Source organism: Gigantopelta aegis, chromosome 14, assembly GCF_016097555.1.
Source record: "Gigantopelta aegis isolate Gae_Host chromosome 14, Gae_host_genome, whole genome shotgun sequence".
In the NCBI taxonomy this organism is placed as follows: domain Eukaryota; kingdom Metazoa; phylum Mollusca; class Gastropoda; order Neomphalida; family Peltospiridae; genus Gigantopelta; species Gigantopelta aegis.
In genome coordinates this window covers 57527603-57549636 of record NC_054712.1, presented here as the reverse complement: position 1 = coordinate 57549636, position 22034 = coordinate 57527603, and the positions used below count along the sequence as shown (strand labels likewise).

At 41.7% G+C, this 22034-nt stretch overlaps 2 protein-coding genes across 2 annotated transcripts; one reads left to right on the top strand and one right to left on the bottom strand.

Annotated features, from left to right (window-relative positions):
- Positions 1-11347: 11347 nt before the first annotated feature.
- Positions 11348-13222, bottom strand: LOC121389354 (putative inhibitor of apoptosis). Its single transcript, XM_041520949.1, has 3 exons — positions 13052-13222; positions 12290-12440; positions 11348-11487 (listed from the first exon to the last, which is right to left on the bottom strand). The coding sequence occupies exons 1-3, from the start codon at positions 13220-13222 to the stop codon at positions 11348-11350; spliced, it is 462 nt and encodes a 153-aa protein (XP_041376883.1).
- Positions 13223-13231: 9 nt separating this feature from the next.
- Positions 13232-20997, top strand: LOC121389353 (spidroin-1-like). The gene is made up of 3 exons (XM_041520948.1): positions 13232-13445; positions 15469-15519; positions 17531-20997. The coding sequence occupies exons 1-3, from the start codon at positions 13232-13234 to the stop codon at positions 20995-20997; spliced, it is 3732 nt and encodes a 1243-aa protein (XP_041376882.1).
- Positions 20998-22034: the final 1037 nt, after the last annotated feature.

Here is a 22034-nt window from a genome sequence, read left to right as displayed (position 1 = left end):
GAACGATAAGCGTATTTCTCAACTATTTACTCGTACTTCACATCACAAGAATGTAATTAATTGTCTCTTGTTACAAAACCTATTTACAAGAGGTAAAGAGTCCCGTGACATTGCTCTCAACTCTCATTATGTGACTTTGTTTAATTCTTCCGTTGACAGACACCAAGTGAAGTTGTTTGCGAGAAGATGACCGTGATCGCTTTATGTCGCTTTATGAGAATGGTGTCCAGAGACCATATGGCAATTTCACCATCGACTTACGACCTACAACAAGTGAAAAGAACAGGTTGCATGTTAGATAAGCCACCACGGAAGCAACAAAGGCAGCACGCCCTACCTACTGACAACGAAACTATATGTCAAAATAATACTTTAAAAGACTATTCCTCTCTATTCGAAAGTCAGACACATTCAGATACTCGATACGTAGACACGGTCAAATCGTATTCTGCAATCAATAATCATTTAGGAGTAGAGGAATATACCGACGACGACGTGACTGAATCCATTGACGAAACGGATTCCGTTCATTTGGGGAATATGACATTCAAGGAGTAGCTTGGGTTATTGTAGCGTTTGTTTATTCTCGTTCCGACGATACGCGGCAGGAAGTAATCTTATACGAATCTAAAGAGTGGTTTTCTACCAAGCGAGCTTGTATTGAATCAATACATCGTCAAGTTTCAAGAGGTGTGGATATTCCCGATAGGTAGGGGTCACCGTGTATTTTATTCTGAAAAGAAGTGTGTTTCGTCTAGACAATAAATAATGAATGAAGTCATTAAGAAACTGGTCCCGAGTGGGTGTGGCAAGGCTATGTTTATGTATAATATACTTCGGAAAGGACTTATCGAGCTAACGTATAGCAACGTATAATACGCTACTTTCCATTTTAATGAAATGTGTATTGTACATGTATAATGGTATACAAATGTGTGTAACGTAGCACTACTACTCCGACGTTATCCGTTCTTAGAGTAAATAACAATGAAAAAAAATTGTACTACCCGATGTGAGCAAATGGATACGGTTTTTTTAGAACAGACATCGTACAAATTTTCGAGTCATGCCTAGAAAACAACGCGGGGGATCGTATAAACTCCCAATTATATACATTCCCAATGAAGACAAACAATCTTTTTCTCCGCCTAAAGTGGAAATGTCATCACAGACCCAAGCTGTGGTAGAACGAGTCGAGGCTCAGCAGCGACGTGCACGAGCTTTAAAACGTAATGCTGGAGAAAAATACACGGTGGAGGTAAACCCGAGAAGGTGACAAAAAAAACGGATTATATACTTGGATGAAGACGTTCACAGCGAGTCGGATATATTTGAAGTGCCTCTACATGAAACGAATGTATTTCAACGATAAACTGAAATTCGTTAAAATGTTATTAAATACCAATGTATTAAAATAAATAAACATATTTTAAATTGATGTATGTGTCGCTTATTTTTTTTGTGTAATTAAAATAAAATACCTCCCCCCCCCAAAAAAAAACAACAACAAAAAAACAACAACACACAAACCACCCCCCCAAAAAAAAAATCCCGCCAAAAACCAACCAACAACCCGCAATATTACAACAAAACAACACGGGATTTTTAAATCAGATACCGACTCCAAACTTCGTGTAACACCATATTATGTTGTTAGGTGTTGGCTCGATAAGTCCTTTCCGAAGTATATTGTACATAAACATAGTCTTGCCACACTCACTCGGGCCCACGAATACAGCATTGGAAGGTATGGTAAAGTAAAATGGTTCTTCATCTGATAACTGCTGTTCCATAGGAGAAGGAGGACGACGAGGACGAGGACGAGGAGGGGGAGGAGGAGGAGAAGCTGGTGTAAATGTTTCCTGTGTCTTTGCATATTATCCCATCTGGTAAACGTTATCTCACGTTCGGAACACGATGTGAACCCCATGATGAATCGAATTCAAAATGACGTCAAAGCAAATTCATACAGTTTATATATTATTTAAGGTTTAAACCCGCATCATCTTGAACTATATTAAAAAAAAACACACACACAAAAACCCCACAAAAACAAACAACAACAACAACAACACACCAACAACAACAACAAAAAACAAAACAAGAGGGTTATGTTTTTAATTTTCCCCCTTTTAATCAGCCAATGAATGAATGAATGAATGTTTAACGACACCCCAGCACGAAAAATACATCGGCTATTGGGTGTCAAACTATGGTAATGCAAATAAATAAAGTGATGATCAACATCAATATAAAAATTCAAGACTTAAAACAAAAACAGTGTAAAGAACTGTGCAAAAACACAAATATCACAGAATGTTACGGATACTGAATTTTATTAAAAAGTTCAATTTTGTGCTGTATTGGCCATTCTCAAAGAGAATGTTACACCCCTGCACCACGGGGATTAATCAGCCAACTGCATTCCTTCATAAACACCAGCCTTGGTGGCGTCGTGGTTATGCCATCGGTCTACAGGCTGGTAGGTACTGGGTTCGGATCCCAGTCGAGGCATGGGATTTTTAATCCAGATACCGACTCCAAACCCTGAGTGAATGCTCCGCAAGGTTAAATGGGTAGGTGTAAACCACTTGCACCAACCTGTGATCCATAACTGGTTCAACAAAGGCCATCTTTTGTGCTATCCTGTCTGTGGGAAGTGTAAATAAAAGATCCCTTACTGCCTGTCGTAAAAGAGTAGCCTATATGGCAACAGCGGGTTTCCTCTAAAAAAACAGTGTCAGAATGACCATATGTTTGACGTCCAATAACCGATGATAAGATAAAAAAAATCAATGTGCTCTAGTGGCGTCGTTAAATAAAACAAACTTTACTTTTTTCCATTGGGTAGATGTGAAATCAAATTTGTAAAAAATCATATTAGCGCTGTACATACATGCATACATTATATATATATATATATATATATATATATATATATATATATATATATATATAAACTAACGTTAAAACTACTATTATTTATCCAAATCGTATATATGTTAAAAAAAAAGAAAAAGAAAGGCGAACATCAACTTAAAATAAGCTTATTCATTTTAATACAACTCTTACAAATACCATTTTAATAAATTGCAGTGCAGCTTCCATCATTGAGGTGAAATCAAATTTGCAAAACCAATTACTTAGTGCTGTCTAAAGAATTAATGTTAAAAGTATTTTAAAACACCGAACCGTGGTCGGGTGTACACAACGCGCTACTACGTGACGTCGCATTCACCCGGGTGTGGTCGTACTGATTTTCTCGAACATCTGGCCAGTGTCATTCATACAATGACCATGTGACTCGCCGTTTTCCGTATATGGTGTTGATTACTATCCATTGTTCTAGCTTAATGAATGAGCTCAACAACACTTGCATTAGTGCATAATCTGCACCGACCCTTCCTCTGCACGTCTGATCTATGACGTCGTGTATATATTTACATATTAATGAATTATCGTGCATGTACCACTTTTACCCTACTACATAGGCATTGGGATAAAGGAAATTGGGACAAAAGCATACATAATTATGTTTCCTGTGTTAAATCTATATATCAATTATTTTTCAAATCAAAATTTTATATTTCCACAAATTCAAAACGAGCATTTTCTGTCATAAATTTTCATCCATCATAATTTTTTTAACAAAAAATATTTCAGTTGTAATTTTCAAAAAATATATAGGTATTTATATAGCAATGTCACATGCCACGAATAATTAACCTCAATTAAATACTCCACTGAATTTTAGTTTAGAACACAAACGACACACGGTGTTTAATTAATTCCAGATCAATTACTCGTTAGACTGAACACGAGTCAAAAAGGCTTAACGTCCACATTCAGAACAAGCTGTTACTATCCCTCTTAGATATATATATATATATAATAGACTGCCCGTGTGACCTCCTTTGGGACAAAAGGAATTGGACAAAAGAAACTTCGAGTGATTTTACTTCGACTGATTTTGGCGCAGAACCCCCCAAACTACACTACTATCCATATTAAAAACATTCGTGACGAATCCTCGCTCTCTCTATATATAACAATCAATGAGAGAGAGAGAGAGAGAGAGAGAGAGAGAGAATTCGTCACGAATAGTTACTCGTTATTTGTCGAGGCTCTGCCCAGACAAATACTGAATAACGGCAGGAGGTTAATATTTTACATATTAAAAAACACGAGTAGCGAATTATATTTGTTCTATAACTTTCTTAAATAGTTTTTAAGTCGATATTTACCAAACAACACATTCAATGTAGCGTTAATCGCGGATTAATACTTACTTGTTTGTACTTGTTATCGTGATATTAGACCACCATTCTTGAAGAAATATTACTGTTCTTGGCCTTTCTATAACAAGTTTATAAATTTATTAGCATTAAAATCAAAGAAAATTGTACTAGACGTAAAACGTTACTCTCAAAGTTCTTGGTTCCTTCTTAGCTTAGTAACTGGTTTAACGTGTCCATATACCACTAGGGTTTCGAACACGCCTATCCCGAGTCCGGCCTCCGATAGGATCAGGGGTCTGACTCGGGACAGGGATAACCTAACAAATAGGGGAAATTTTGAATATTAACGCCAAAAGTATAAAAAGGGGAGAGTTGGAGTTAAAAAGTTTTGGCTGCGCCCTTAAAGAAAAATATCAACATTCCTATCCTATATAAATTATTAATATAATATATATTTTTTCGGCGCAAATTTAAATGGGCTGGTTCCTTCTCTGCTATTCTTGTTACATTATCAACATTATTACGATTACTTATTAATCGTTAATTCTTATATACATTTCCATGTTTCGTATTTTCTCATTTTTAAATGCAGTTTTGTAACATATTTTATTTATATATTTTAACACTACTGTATTAATAACCACACGATGCACTTCGTATATTTCAGCCAATGGCTGATTTCAGCTTCGGCAAAATAAAGGGATTGTGTATTAATGATGATGATAACTAGTTTAACGTGCCCATATACCACTAGGGTTTCGAACACGCCCATTCCGAGTCCGACCTCCGATAACATCGGTGGCCTGACTCGGGATGGGGGGGGGGGGGGGGGGGGGGGGGGGGGGATGGGCAGAATTTTGAAAATAGCAATTAGTAAAAAAGTTAATAGAATAAATAAAAAAAATAAAAAGGTTACAAGCCAAAAATAAAAAGAATTGACTGCTCGGCCGAATATTTATATAATTTGGAGCATTTTAGAAGGACAGTCCAAAATTAAATAAGAGAAAGAAGAGAGGATCGGACTATTTAATAATATTTAAAAATAAAGAAGTAATTTCGACATAAAATTTTGAACGCAGATCTAAAAGTCCGATCGATATGTCCACGCGAGTGGCCTCGTTAAGGCCGTTTGGGTGCACAGCTTAAAGGGATGAGATGGGTTGCATCCCGTCAAGAAAACCCCTAGATTGACAGTCGATAGACGTTGAAGGTGTAGTGCTGTGCTGAAATACAGATCTTGAGAAGCCGGATCCGTCTGAACGAGAGAGAGTATCAGACTAGGGTATAGTCCAGTCGTCATTGTTTGGTATAGTGGTGCGGACGGGCCCGACTCCGGAGAATACGAGATGGTAAAACTATAAAGCAAGGTAAAGTCTAGAAAAAGAGTAGTAGGGGCCGACCCCGCTTCCTATTTCTTCTTAGAGTGGGGCGGTCAATCTTCCAGTGATGCTAGGACAGGCTCGGACATGTAGAGACTAAACGCGAACAACCGTGGCGTTTTGCAGAATGGCCGTCATACGAGTCACACAAAAAACCAAGTCGACAGTCAGACGGAGAAATGACGTGGAGGCAAGGAATCTCGCTAAAAAAGAATCCAACCTGGTGGTGCAGGCTGTCGAAACGAGAAGCGTTCAATCAGTTCCAATGGCCGCATACATCCCAGTACAAAACTTCATTTCGCTGACAAAAACAACGAAATGAAGGACCCCCAAGTCGAGCACACGAAAGCACGTGCAGTGTGCACACGAAAGCACGTGCAGTGTGCACACGCGAAACAAACACGTCTTACCGGGTGGAGCTCCAGACTGGGAACGTTGTGATTTAATGAAAGACGTTCGATCAGCTGATTGGGCGTCACGCTACTCTCATAAGAAGTAGATTACGCCACGATATAGTTATATATATAAATAACAAACTCATCCGTTTATTAATTTGTAATTGGTTATTATTTATACCAATAAAATATTTAAGTAAATAATTAAAACACAAAAACGATTATTAAAAATAACAAGTAATCAGGACAGTGCATTGACCTACATACAGCGTGGCAATATGTGAATTGATAACTATTCACTGTCACTGCTCAAGTCGAGGATTATTCTGTGTTTGACAGGCACTGGACTGGGAGATTTGGTTAGTACATTCAGGGCCGTAGCTAGGATTTGTTTGTTGCGGGGGGGGGGGGGGGGTGGGCAACTGAGTAGTTAATAGTCTAAAATTCCTTAAACGGTTAGGAAGAGAATTTTCTTTAAGTTTCTATCATGTTTTCGGCCCTAACATTAACGAATGTATCAAAACTGTTCATGTCATAAACTGTCTTTTTAACGGTGTTTGCATTTTGGTTAGTGGAGATAACTTCATCGATCATGATATCTTTCACTGGAATAAATCTACCAGTGTCGTCACGGTTAGATCTAATGTTTGACGTCCTCTGCAAACGGTCCACATCAACGGCGTTTGACAGTTCGCTACTGAGGATAACCGAGGTTTATTAAAGACATGTTCGGAATCAGTTTCGTCAATAAGTATCTTGTATTCAACACAGCTTGAAGCGTTCCATAACCCTTTTTGTCAATGATGACAGTTTCTCCGATTACATAATGCATGTTTTTCGTAAAGAAATTACGAAGTAGTTCCGGTCTGATGACGTACAGACCTTGCAAATTATAATAAATACATGACATAATTTATTAAATTTAATTCTTAAGACTGAGGAAACAAGGAAGTGATTTTTAGTTTTTTGACTCATGACTATTAATAAGGCGGAAAAGCATACGTAATGTCATTAATTTTGTTTGAAAACTGTATAAATATGAACATTTTCTGTACCTGTTGGGTATTTCGTCACACGTAAGACTTAGGTAAGAACCCGCTTCTTGTTCTATATTTATATGAATATTTAAGGTAATCTTATTCTTCGTATTATTAAAGGGCAATATTGTAAAATATTAATACCGAATTCTATGATAGAAACTTCGACAAGTCTTTCCTTGTCAAGAAATATATATAATTTTATGAGTTTTTTTGTTAATATTTAATAGCAAACTTCATTAATAAAAGTCGTTTGGTGGTGAAAGGCGCTCTCAAATTTAGCGTATGCTATGCAATGAAAACCAGGCTTATAAATTGTAGATCGTCGCGTGTTGTGCTCAGAATCCGCAATGATTCCTGGTAAAACTTTACTATACAAATTTGATCACATGTATAGAAGAACACTTTTAAAAAGGCACACAAATGAATCCATTCTCATTGTTTAGGGGGTTTTTTTTGTTGGTTTTTTTCCAATCTAAGGTATTTTCATGTCACTAGTATAGTAAAAAAAACTTTAACTCATATTTCTATAAAAAGGAATTTCAAAAATGGTCATGTAACATATGTTTTCCCGCCCCCCCCCCCCCCCCCCCCCCCCCCCTGCTCTCCGCTTGTTACCATCCTGCAATGCCGTATGTATTCATGCCACCGTGGGCCTCATGTTCATAAAACGAATCTCATTGTTATACAGACATATATTTACTTGGCCTTCAAGCCTTTTCATGTCCAGAACTATATCATTTTATGAGTTTTTTCTGTCGATATTTAATAGCAATCTGTACTTCTTTAAGTAAAAGTTTGTTTTGTTTAACGATATCACTAGTGGGCATCAACCATTTGGTAATTTTGAAATACAGACAAACCTGTCATAGCGGCCACCTGTATTCAGCGGTCATTTAATGTAAATGCACTCGTAATAAGTGGTCACCTATCTAACGCGGCCAGCGGCCATCTAAATCGGCTTCCAAAATACCTGTATTAAAGGGTAATTCCTGGGTTTGCTGCACCTTTACGATGTCATCGACTAACAAAGACTTTTTAACGATTGTAATTATATATAAAATATTTTTTCTGCATAAAATATTAGTGGCTGTATATTAAACGTCTTTCTGATCGATCTAATATTTGTACTTGGTTAAATTTCATTTCATTTCCAAAAAAAAAAAAGACAAAATCCAGTTTGGACTTCTTACAAATATTAAGACGACCAGAAATACATTGAATATACAGACACTGATATTCTAAACCAGAAAATATATTTAATATGTAGGTTTAATCGTAGAAATATTTTATTAGTTGGAAACATCTTACAATGCAGCAAACTCAGGAATGTCCCTTTACGAGGCCACAGTAAATGTTTACTATTATATAAAAGGGATATGTTGAACAACAGTGACATGGTGCACCAAATAACCGTTCTTCACACCTTCAAGAATACTAGTACCCAGTTAGTGCTCATAGCTTTACTGTTATGTGTATCAATTAAAAAAAATAGATGACTCTGGAATGCATCTAATGGTCTCTGGGTAGGCTAAGCTAAACATTGTAGATTCAGTTACTATGACATTACATCACATGAAGTAGTAATTAAATAATTTAAAAAAAAAAGAAAACAAACTTGTTCAGAATGGTTAAATTAATACCTTCCAGTTACAAATTATGTCCGAAGAACGCGACGTGTCGAAAGCGGATTTATAGTCATTTATGGACCACACATCCATTAATTAGCAGTACAGACGGTAAAAGAACGAAACAACATACATTTTAAAGACGGTGTATATGTGGCAACCTGCAATCAGCGGCCGCCTGTCTTCAGCGGTCACTTTTGTCTTCTTCCATGTATGACCGCCTAAGACAGGTTTGACTGTAGAGTCCTGGAGAGCCAACATTCTACTTTTTTCCATTAGTAGCAAGGAATCTTTTATATCCACCATCCCACAGACAGGAAAGCAAATGCCACAGCCTTTGATATACCGGTCTTGGTGCACTGGCTAGAAAGAGAAATAGTCCAATGGGCCCAACGACAGGGATCGGCGCTTTACCACTGGGCTACTTCCCCACTTTAAGCCTACTAAAAACATTAAACTAACATAATCCAGTATTGGGCTAAATGTTCTAGGATGGATTTTTTTAAATATAACAAAATGTATAAATCTATTTGACTCATATCTAGCAATGATTATTTGTAGCTAAATATATTACATTTTGTATTTAGGTACGAAAATATTACACGTCCTTCATTATACACAATTTAAATTATTATTTTCGTTGTGTGTGTGGGGGGGGGGGGGGGGGGGGGGGGGGGGGGGGGGGGGGGGGGGGGGGGGGGGGGGGGGGGGGGTGGAGTCGAAATACGAGTAGCAGGCATATGTATCCCCAGCACTTCCCCCTGGATCGCAACTGTGATTAAATTTCTGTTGTGGGAAAAAAAACCTACCGAACAACAACAACTTTCAGACAATGGCCTCTGTGTAGGTTGGTGCAGGTGTGTGACCTTGGTAGGAACCAATGGCCTTTGTGTAGGAGCCAATGGCACAATGGCCTTTGTATAGGAGACAATGGCCTCAGTGTAGGTTGGTACAGGTGTGTGGGCTTTGTGTAGGAGACAATGACCTTGGAAAGGTATGCGATCATAATAAGAGACAATGGCCTTGGTGCAGGTGTGCGATCATGGTGTATTCAATTCAATTCAATTTATTGCATATTACCAAACAAACTGGTGTCAGCAAACAAATAAAAGCAAAGAAACATACAGCACCATTAACAACAACAATTAATAATAACAATATTAATGTACAGGCCAGGTGTAAGTCTGACGTTGGTGTTGCTTTTGGCTTCATTGTATAACGTCTATTGTGTGTGTTTGGGTTTTTTTGTATTCACAGTGGACATACACGTGGGTGTTTGTTCACAGTGTTTTATTCTAGTTGACATGACACCCAAAATAATAGCCGTTAAAATATTTCTCGTGGGGAAGGACTGTAACTGTTTGCTGACTGTTTGCTGACTGTTTGGTTTAAAGTGAGACTTTAATGTCGCCGGACAAAATGCGTGTGTGATGATTTTCATTCGTTTGTATTTCGTTAACACATTGTCGACGTTTTCTTTGTTGCCGTCATTCAGCCATTCATTCATTCGTTTAATAATAGAGGAGTACAAAGAATGCACGGTCAATAGCTTTCTATTCAGTCTGTAAACCTTTATTGATAGCCATTTTACAACTGTCGGACCTCATCCAAAGTCATTTTATGACGCCTCTCGGTGTTTATGAAACCAGGTGAACTGCAAAAGACATACCGACGCGTGCCCGTCTTAAACAGCAGAATACATTTGTTATGGTATGCACACTGAAGGTCAAAGTATGTTTGTGTTTAGCGACATCACTAGAGAACATTGATTTATTAATCATCGGTTATTGGATGAAAAACATAATTTTGACAGTTTTAGAGAGGAAACCCGCTACATTTTTTCCATGATTAGCAAGGGATCTTTTAGATACACAATCTCATACCCCTTATGGGGCCAGTATTTCATAATTAAATACAAACTGTGTGTGTGCGTCTGTGTGTGTGTGTGTGTGTGTGTGTGTGTGTGTGTGTGTGTGTGTGTGTGTGTGTGTGTGTGTGTGTGTGTGTGTGTGTGAAACACTCCAGCCCATTGCTTTGAATAAAGAACGCGTGACTGCAACTCAATGCTCCAACCTAACCTATGCTCTTTTAACTGCATTTTAAACACGAGTATTACCCTAGAGTACAAGCCTTTATAGACAACCAGTGTATTATGTCTGGTATATCAAAGGCCGTGGTATGTGCTGTCCTGTACATACAGCTCTTGCTACTATAAAGTAGCAGGGTAGAAATATCCAATAACAAATCTAGTCATGGAGTAAAAACCACAAAAAACAAACGCAATTCTTTGGTTTTTAATTTTTTTGTTTCTAAAATACAATCGCTGTTCTCTCTAGAGATGACTGCGCATGCAAAGGACACACATTGAGTTACATCGAGAGGCCTTAAAGGCGACATGTGAATAATATTAGTGTTCATTTCTCTTCATCTTCATCCTCATCATCAGTATCATCACCTTCGGTATCGTCGTCGTCTAGTTCGTCCAAATATTCACCGATCCATGAACGATACTGATTTAATTTAGAACGAATCTGTGGTCTGAGATCTCTGTCGTCATTCACGTGCTGAGGCCTTTGTCAAAGTAATACATATACGCCAGGAAGCGAGAGTACGTGTCTTTAAATAACTTCCATTGTAAAGTTTTCATGTTTCTTTCAATGGCATCTTGCGTTACCTCTTGCTTTCGAAATAGTCACGATTGATGTAGAATTCACGCTCGATCATCAGACGTACGCCTTCGTCTTCCAGATCGGACGGCTCTTCATTTCCCACCTCGCACGTTTTCACTAGTCGCTGCAAGTCACTCCCGTCTTTAAAGACCAGACCACACGTATCGCAAGACTGCATCCTCTTGACTTTTTTCAGATAGGGTTCCACCTCATCTTCTTCTTCATCGTCACTTTCGAAGGTGGGTATGCCTGGTAGTTTTCTCTTGAACAGTGCCAGGTAATGACAGTTTCTTCTCTGTGTCGGGTCCTTACTGTTATAGAGGTTTTGGTTGATGGCAATCACAGAGAGGTTTCTGTGGTGACTTCCTTCCATGAACAGATCGGTGATGCGAGGGTCTTTTCCAGCTGTAGACATCAGGTCGTCCAACACGATGAGATTTCTGATTCTGGGATCCAAATAACGATCCTTTTCCAAATTCTCAGGTATACCTTGAACACATTTTACTCGAGCAACCATTTTGATCGTATCATAGAGGGGTTGCCATCGTTTGTAGAGCCAGATGATGCGCTGGGGAGGCGGGTGGATTTTACCATACCTTAGTAGTTTGTACAACAAAAATGTTTTTCCACACGACGTAGGTCCCGACACGATCATGGTGAACAGATGTAACAATCTCAGGGGCTGCTGCTGCTGCTGCTGCTGCTGCTGCTCCTGCTGCTGCTGCTGCTGCTGCTGCTGCTGGGAAGGCTTATTTTCAGATTCCAAGAGTCCATGTTTATTTCGTACGTGTCGAGTTAGGTCGTGGGTCCAAACATATTTTTTTTCGCAAATGTGACACTGATTCATGATGTTGACTGTTGAAGTGCTCGACGTGAACTGGCGATGTTGAAACTGTCACGTCCCTTTTATAGTCTTCTCAGAAATGCTTCTGCCGTTTTTGACCTATGCCAGTCTGCTCTCGTCGTTTCTGTTCTACGCCACTCTGTTCACGTTTCCGTTTCTGCTCGGCCTTGGCTTGCTCTACAACCTGCTGCGTTGGGGACACCATGACGACTTTGGGTGCCGGGGGCTTGTCCTCTTTCTTTTCTTTCTTCTACGTAGGGTCGTAGAGTTCTAGACATTGATCTACACTGTACATGATCCGACTCTTTCCACCACGTTGAATTTCGAAGTGAGGCTGAAGTTTGCCTTCTGCTTGTAACTTGTAGAAACGGGTCCACTTGTCCACGTCGGGAACGTACAACTTGTACTGGTCTGACATGTTACTTCTCTGAAGGTTCTACCTCAAATGACGATGTTACTCATTACCCTTTTATTTATACTCTCTACAATTTCACGCATGCGCACAAAGATGTAGTTTGAATTTTGTGTGGTACGTATGACCCATCCCCCCATCCCAAAGCATAACTCGTGCACGGCTCAGGACCACTCTCGGGGTCAAAGAACCACACTCAGGGCCACACACAGGGCCACACTCAGGGCCTCAGGGCCATACTCAGGGCCACAGGTCCACACACACACACACACACACACACACACACACACACACACAGGGTCACCCTTAAATTAATAAAAGACAAAACGTGTTATTCACGAGTTTATTTTACAAAACGAAAAGTATCACACCCATGCAATGCGTGTTTAATGTCTGAAAACATTGATAATGTAAGGACATCTCGGGGACAGTCTGTAATGTTCCATCACTGGATCGTCCATCTTCTGCCATTTGTAGGTACGTAGTCCACGACAGTAACAGACGACGGCATCGTTGTCTCCCATGTAGAAGAAACCGGCCTTGGCGAGTTCCCTCGGTATGTGACTCATCTGGAGGGGCCACCGACCAAATGTGTAGAGTCGTCTGTAGAATCCTCTCATTTCGGGACTATGACAGAACAAGTCATTTCTCGAAAGGCCATCTCATTCGTCATCGGCGTCGTAGGCATCATCAGAGTCCGTTTTATATTCTTGAGCAGCATCCGTCTGATCCATGGGTTCTTCATCCACGATTTCACGGGTATCCATGGGTTCTTCATCCACGATTTCACGGGTATCCATGGGTTCTTCATCCACGATTTCACCGGGTTCACGAGCAGCGTCCGTTTGATCCAAAAAATGTTCTTCTGGTTCGGTAGCTATTCATTTGGATTTGATCGTGTGTTTTGCAGAACATTTACATACCAAGACATCGTCCTCGTCGCTACTGCTGCTGCTACTGTTGATGTCCATTCTAGAATATCCCGATGCCACCTCTGGATCGCACGTCTTTCACTCTACAACGGTCGACTGACGAATGACGAACAATTCTAAATCTAAGGTTTATAGACACAATGTCCGAACTCGTCCTAACTTTACCCGTTTAAACGACCCTGTAAAGGCTTGTACTCTAGGGAAATACTCGTGTTTAAAATGCAGTTAAAAGAGCATAGGTTAGGTTGGAGTGTTGAGTTACAGTCTTGCGTTCTTTATTCAAAGCAATGGGCTGGAGTTTTTCACACACACACACACACACACACACACACACACACACACACACACACACACACACACACAAAAGTTTGTATTTAATTATGAAATACTGGCCCCATAAGGGGTATAAAATTGTATATATAAAAGATCCCTTGCTACTCATGGAAAAAATGTAGCGGGTTTCCTCTCTAAAACTGTCAAAATTATGTTTTTCATCCAAATAGACGTTATACAATGAAACCAAAACCAACACCAACGTCAGACTCACACCTGGCCTGTACATTAATATTGTTATTATTAATTGTTGTTGTTGTTGTTAATGGTGCTGTATGTTTCTTTGCTTTAATTTGTTTGCTGACACCAGTTTGTTTGGTAATATGCAATAAATTGAATTGAATTGAATACACCATGATCGCACACCTACACCAAGGCCATTGCGTCTTACCATGATCGCATACCTTTCCAAGGCTATTGTTTCCTACCAAGGTCGCACACTTACACCATGGCCATTGTCTCTTACCATGATCGCATACCTTTCCAAGGCCATTGTCTCCTACACAAAGACCACACATCTGCACCAACCTACACAGAGGCCATTGTCTCCTATACAAAGGCCATTGTGCCATTGTCTCCTACACAAAGGCCACACACCTGCACCAACCAACACAGAGGCCATTGTCTCCTATACAAAGGCCATTGTGCCATTGTCTCCTACACAAAGGCCACACACCTGCACCAACCTACACAGAGGCCAATGTCTCCTATACAAAGGCCATTGTGCCATTGTCTCCTACACAAAGGCAACACACCTCACCAACCTACACAGAGGCCATTGTCTCCTACCAAGGTCACGTGATCACGAGAAAGTAGGTCATGACCCCCGATAGGCCCCCCTACTACTATTATGTGTCAGAATTGCGAAATGTTTGATATCCAATAGCCCAAGATTACTTAATCAATGTGCTCTAGTGGTGTCGTTAAACAAAACAAACTTTAACTTTAGATTATTAATGAAAGTTATATTCACCAGGTGCGGATTCCTGAGGGGTCCCAAAAGATCCGGGCCCTCCTCCATTTTTGGTCAAACAATGTCCATTACAGAATACACAAAAAATGCAAACTAATCCACAAGGCCGTAGACAAAAACATTTACCTGTTAATAACCGTTATTGATATTGACGTTTTAAGTATGTAACCTCTCTGAAATGACTGCAAAATGGTATTTCAGAGCCTATAGATTTCAAAATGTCCAGGGGAGGGGGAATGCCCCCATGACCCCCCCCCCCCGTGTATTGCGCCTTCCATGCTCGTTCTTTCCAAGAATCCATCTGCACCCACCTTCACCCCACCTCACCCCCACCCCCCCCCCCCCCCCCCCCCCCCCCCCCCCCCCCCCCCCCTCCAAAAAAAAACAAAAATAATAATCCTAGCTACAGCCCTGATCCCTTACACCTGTCAAGGACCTTTTAATTTTATGTTCAAAAACAACAATGGGTTTTGGGTCCGGTCTTTTTTTTTTTAAATTCTGTATCCACGCCTGTTCTCGATCTACTAAATTATATACGAAAATGCCAATATAATAAGTGGAATAACATAACCGTATGCTTAAAAATCTTATTACCATATACTAGTAACCATTTTGTTTCTCATTGTAGAATACTCAATATGGCCAAGAATCAAGGGAATCCCTATGACTGGCTATCAACGTAAGTACCAATCCGCTTGTAGAAACAATTGACCTCTCCGTATGACGAGTTAACCACGCCCCCGTCGAAATATCATTGGTCGAGAGTGGTTGTCAATCACACCGTACGAAGGGGTTAATTAGATCGGGCAAAGACGATAGAGGTATTCGGGGAAAATGAGCTGGCCGGAAACCTTTTCACAATGTATTTCCATCATTCTACCCACAATATTATGCTAGTGTCAGACTGTCAGCTGTCATGACGATGATGGCCAACTCGACGGTTGCTTCTAATTTCTCCAACTAATTAACAACTAATAGGTTATACGGCGAGAATCGAGTTGTAAGAGAGCTCAGATTAACAATTAATGGGTTATATGGCGAAAATCGAGTTTTAAGAACGCTCAGATTAACAACGAATGGTTATACGACGAGAATCCAGTTGTAAGAGTACTCAGATTAACAACTAATGGTTATACGACGCGAATCGAGTTGTAAGAGTACTCAGATTAACAACTAATGGTTATACGACGAGAATCGAGTTGTAAGAGTACTCAGATTAACAACTAATGGTTTATACGACGAGAATCGAGTTGCAAGGGCACTCATATTAACAACTAATGGTTATATGACGAGAATCGAGTTGTAAGAGTACTCAGATTAACAACTAATGGTTATACGACGAGAATCGAGTTGTAAGAGTACTCAGATTAACAACTAATGGGTTATACGACGAGAATCGAGTTGTGAGAGAGCTCAGATTAGCAACTAATGGGTTATACGACGAGAATCGAGTTGTGAGAGAGCTCAGATTAGCAACCAATGGGTTATACGACGAGAATCGAGTTGTGAGAGAGCTCAGATTAGCAACTAATGGGTTATACGACGAGAATCGAGTTGTGGCAGTACTCAGATTAACAACTAATGATTATACGACGAGAATCGAGTTGTAAGAGAGCTCAGATTAACAACTAATGGGTTATACGACGAGAATCGAGTTGTGAGAGAGCTCAGATTAACAACTAATGGGTTATACGACGAGAATCGAGTTGTAAGAGAGCTCAGATTAACAACTAATGGTTATACGACGAGAATCAAGTTGTGAGAGAGCTCAGATTAACAACTAATGGGTTATACGACGAGAATCGAGTTGTAAGAGAGCTCAGATTAACAACTAATGGTTATACGACGAGAATCAAGTTGTGAGAGAGCTCAGATTAACAACTGATGGGTTATACGGCGAGAATCGAGTTGTAAGAGAGCTCAGATTAACAACTGATGGGTTATACGGCGAGAATCGAGTTGTTAGAGCGCTCAGACTAGCAACTGGACAATCGTAGAAGTCGTGAGAGCAGAAATTTGCCCACTTTGTGCTGGCAATTGGCAGTCTTAGCCTGGCATTAGGTGTAATCCATGCAAAAATGTTTAGTGATCCGTTTGCAACCCTAGTTAGCTCTTTGGCAGTAATGCTAATAATGATTAAATGTTTTTTTATAAAACCTGGTTCGTGGATTTTAGTTTGATTTGAGCAAAAAATCAGTCTGCCTCTCCTACAAAAATGGGAGCCCGTACTCCTATGAAAGAGGTGATGTATTTTGTGGTATTTGAAAAAGCAGGATGACCGGAAACACTTCCCATGTTCGGAAATGGATAATCTAAATAATAAAATATAAGTAATGTTTGATTTTAGTGATCATAAATGGCTCCAATAGTGAAAAATGTGTCTTAGGTTTTTTTAAACTAGGGTCTGTCCCTTTAACCAACAGCAATTTTGAACCTTTTTAGGTTACAGACGATCCATCATAATGTCTCCGCCAAGCTACCACTATGGAACATATGGAAGTGGAGGCTTTGGTGGGATGGTAAAAGGCAGTGCAGACATTGGTGGGATGATGACAGGCTAGTTCTCACTGTGAACTCTCGAAATGAAATTAAAGTGTGGAATTCAGTACACCTATAGCAAAATAATGTTGTTAATTACTTTGTTTCGTTCTTACTACGATTTTACTAACAGTAATGTTCTACTTTTTTAGGTTACAGACGATATATTACAACACCCCCTCAGCCAAGTGTGACAGAAGGCATTGCACCTACTGGTGGGATGGAAGGCAGTGCAGCCATTGGTGGGATGGTGAAAGGCAGTGCAGGCATTGGTGGGAATACAGCAGGCAGTGGAGGCTTTGGTGGGATGGTGAAAGGCAGTGCACATTGGTGGCATGACGGCAGGCAGTGGAGGCTTTGGTGGGACAGGCAGTGCAGGCTTTGGGATGGTGAAGGTGCACCTATTGATGGGATAATGGCAGGCAGTGGAGGCTTTGGTGGGACGGTGAAAGGTAGTGCAGACATTGGTGGGATGACGGAAGGCAAAGGAGGCTTCGGTGGGATGGTGAAAGGCAGTGCAGGCATTGGTGGGATGGTGAAAGGTATTGCACCTATTGATGGGATAATGACAGGCAGTGGAGGCTTTAGTGGGATGGTAAAAGGCAGTGCAGGCATTGGTGGGATGACGACAGGCAGTGGAGGCTTTGGGGGGATGGTGAAAGGCAGTGCAGGCATTGGTGGGATGACGGAAGGCAGTGGAGGCTTTGGTGGGATGGTGAAAGGCAGTGCAGGCATTGGTGGAATGATGGAAGGCAGTGGAGGCTTTGCTGGGATGGTGAAAGGCAGTGCAGACATTGGTGGTATGATGAAAGGCAAAGGAGGCTTTGGTGGGATGGTGAAAGGCAGTGCAGGCATTGGTGGGATGGTGAAAGGCATTGCACCTATTGATGGGATAATGGCAGGCAGTGGAGGCTTTGGTGGGATGGTGAAAGGCAGTGCAGGCATTGGTGGAATGACGGAAGGCACAGGAGGCTTTGGTGGGATGGTGAAAGGCAGTGCAGGCATTGGTGGGATGACGACAGGCAGTGGAGACTTTGGTGGGATGGTGAAAGGCAGTGCAGGCATTGGTGGGATGACGACAGGCAAAGGAGGCTTCGGTGGGATGGTGAAAGGCAGTGCAGGCATTGGTGGGATGGTCAAAGGCATTGCACCTATTGATGGGATAATGGCAGGCAGTGGAGGCTTTGGTGGGATGGTGAAAGGCAGTGCAGGCATTGGTGGAATGATGGAAGGCAGTAGAGGCTTTGGTGGGATGGTGAAAGGCAGTGCAGGCATTGGTGGAATGATGGAAGGCAGTGGAGGCTTTGGTGGGATGGTGAAAGGCAGTGCAGGCATTGGTGGGATGGTCAAAGGTATTGCACCTATTGATGGGATAATGGCAGGCAGTGGAGGCTTTGGTGGGATGGTGAAAGGCAGTGCAGGCATTGGTGGAATGATGGAAGGCAGTGGAGGCTTTGGTGGGATGGTGAAAGGCAGTGCAGGCATTGGTGGAATGATGGAAGGCAGTGGAGGCTTTGGTGGGATGGTGAAAGGCAGTGCAGGCATTGGTGGGATGACAACAGGCAAAGGAGGCTTTGGTGGGATGGTGAAAGGCAGTGCAGGCATTGGTGGGATGGTCAAAGGCACTGCACCTATTGATGGGATAATGGCAGGCAGTGCAGGCTTTGGTGGGATGGTGAAAGGCAGTGCAGGCATTGGTGGGATGACGACAGGCAAAGGAGGCTTTGGTGGGATGGTGAAAGGCAGTGCAGGCATTGGTGGGATGGTCAAAGGCACTGCACCTATTGATGGGATAATGGCAGGCAGTGGAGGCTTTGGTGGGATGGTGAAAGGCAGTGCAGGCATTGGTGGAATGATGGAAGGCAGTGGAGCCTTTGGTGGGATGGTGAAAGGCAGTGCAGGCATTGGTGGAATGATGGAAGGCAGTGGAGGCTTTGGTGGGATGGTGAAAGGCAGTGCAGGCATTGGTGGGATGACGACAGGCAAAGGAGGCTTTGGTGGGATGGTGAAAGGCAGTGCAGGCATTGGTGGGATGGTCAAAGGCACTGCACCTATTGATGGGATAATGGCAGGCAGTGCAGGCTTTGGTGGGATGGTGAAAGGCAGTGCAGGCATTGGTGGGATGACGACAGGCAAAGGAGGTTTTGGTGGGATGGTGAAAGGCAGTGCAGGCATTGGTGGGATGGTCAAAGGCACTGCACCTATTGATGGGATAATGGCAGGCAGTGGAGGCTTTAGTGGGATGGTAAAAGGCAGTGCAGGCATTGGTGGAATGATGGAAGGCAGTGGAGGCTTTGGTGGGATGGTGAAAGGCAGTGCAGGCATTGGTGGAATGATGGAAGGCAGTGGAAGCTTTGGTGGGATGGTGAAAGGCAGTGCAGGCATTGGTGGGATGACGACAGGCAAAGGAGGCTTTGGTGGGATGGTGAAAGGCAGTGCAGGCATTGGTGGGATGGTCAAAGGCACTGCACCTATTGATGGGATAATGGCAGGCAGTGCAGGCTTTGGTGGGATGGTGAAAGGCAGTGCAGGCATTGGTGGGATGACGACAGGCAAAGGAGGCTTTGGTGGGATGGTGAAAGGCAGTGCAGGCATTGGTGGGATGGTCAAAGGCACTGCACCTATTGATGGGATAATGGCAGGCAGTGGAGGCTTTGGTGGGATGGTGAAAGGCAGTGCAGGCATTGGTGGAATGATGGAAGGCAGTGGAGCCTTTGGTGGGATGGTGAAAGGCAGTGCAGGCATTGGTGGAATGATGGAAGGCAGTGGAGGCTTTGGTGGGATGGTGAAAGGCAGTGCAGGCATTGGTGGGATGACGACAGGCAAAGGAGGCTTTGGTGGGATGGTGAAAGGCAGTGCAGGCATTGGTGGGATGGTCAAAGGCACTGCACCTATTGATGGGATAATGGCAGGCAGTGCAGGCTTTGGTGGGATGGTGAAAGGCAGTGCAGGCATTGGTGGGATGACGACAGGCAAAGGAGGTTTTGGTGGGATGGTGAAAGGCAGTGCAGGCATTGGTGGGATGGTCAAAGGCACTGCACCTATTGATGGGATAATGGCAGGCAGTGGAGGCTTTAGTGGGATGGTGAAAGGCAGTGCAGGCATTGGTGGAATGATGGAAGGCAGTGGAGGCTTTGGTGGGATGGTGAAAGGCAGTGCAGGCATTGGTGGAATGATGGAAGGCAGTGGAAGCTTTGGTGGGATGGTGAAAGGCAGTGCAGGCATTGGTGGGATGACGACAGGCAAAGGAGGCTTTGGTGGGATGGTGAAAGGCAGTGCAGGCATTGGTGGGATGGTCAAAGGCACTGCACCTATTGATGGGATAATGGCAGGCAGTGCAGGCTTTGGTGGGATGGTGAAAGGCAGTGCAGGCATTGGTGGGATGACGACAGGCAAAGGAGGCTTTGGTGGGATGGTGAAAGGCAGTGCAGGCATTGGTGGGATGGTCAAAGGCACTGCACCTATTGATGGGATAATGGCAGGCAGTGCAGGCTTCGGTGGAACGGTGAAAGGCAGTGCAGACATTGGTGGGATGGTGAAAGGCAGTGCAGACATTGATAGGATGACGACAGGCAGTGCAGACATTGGTGGGATGACGACAGACAGTGCACCTATGTGATGACAAACTGTTGCAGACCTAAAGTATGCCAATAAAAGTGGATACACGATCATGTGAAAGTTAAAACTCGGACTTTGAACAACACTAATAAATTCGAAAAATAGACAATCTCATAGCAAACTTTTGAATCTGATTAAAATTAGCTCCATTATTACAATGGATCTAACAGAAGCCTGTTGGAGCCCATGTCCAGTTGACCTTTCATTCTACCAATCAAAACCTTACTTGCAAAAACATGCCAGTGATTTGAAAAGAATTTGAAAACATTCGGGGTATACGAAATGATTCTCGTGAATTACGAAGTATGCCGGAAACTAATTTCAATATAAAATTCGTTTCAAGACGAAAAAAAATCTGTTTATACTAGTATACAATCCAGAGTTTATTACTGCACTTTTCTCCCTGTTTTTTAATGTTGAAATAGACCAACAAGTTCGCTTATTGCACAAACAGTCTCGCCCGATATTTTTAGAATGTGTATGCTCCCGAATATCGCTATAAAAGGCGAAGTGTAATTGGTCGATATTTAAATTGTTATTGATAGATGAAATGTCACTTGGACATGGGAGTACACGCAATGCTGTTAGATCTACTGGTAGACCAGTAGAGCTAATTTTAATCAGATTGCAAACTTTGTTTTCTTTTGTTAACGTAATAAACTGATTTTATGTTATGTTTACTGATATTTTATTTCTCTTAATGTATCTACTACTTTCTTTTTGAAAAACGTTTCCCTGCTTTTAAATCATATTGTTCAATTAATAAGTTTTGTATTCCAAAATTGCTCGTAATAATTAAATATAGTCACAGTCTTAACCCACTACCTACTGTTTTGCGTACTTGCTTAGGCTGTGGTCGCAGGCGTCACGCTGGTCATACGGATAAAGCCATTACGGTTGGATAAGATACGCTGCGGTTATGGGACCAATTTGGGAAAACCCGACAGATAAGATAAAATTGTTAATTTCCTATAGATTTATGAGCTTGTTCTTTTAGAGTTTATTGGTGATTTGAAACGAAATATAGTTATATTGTTA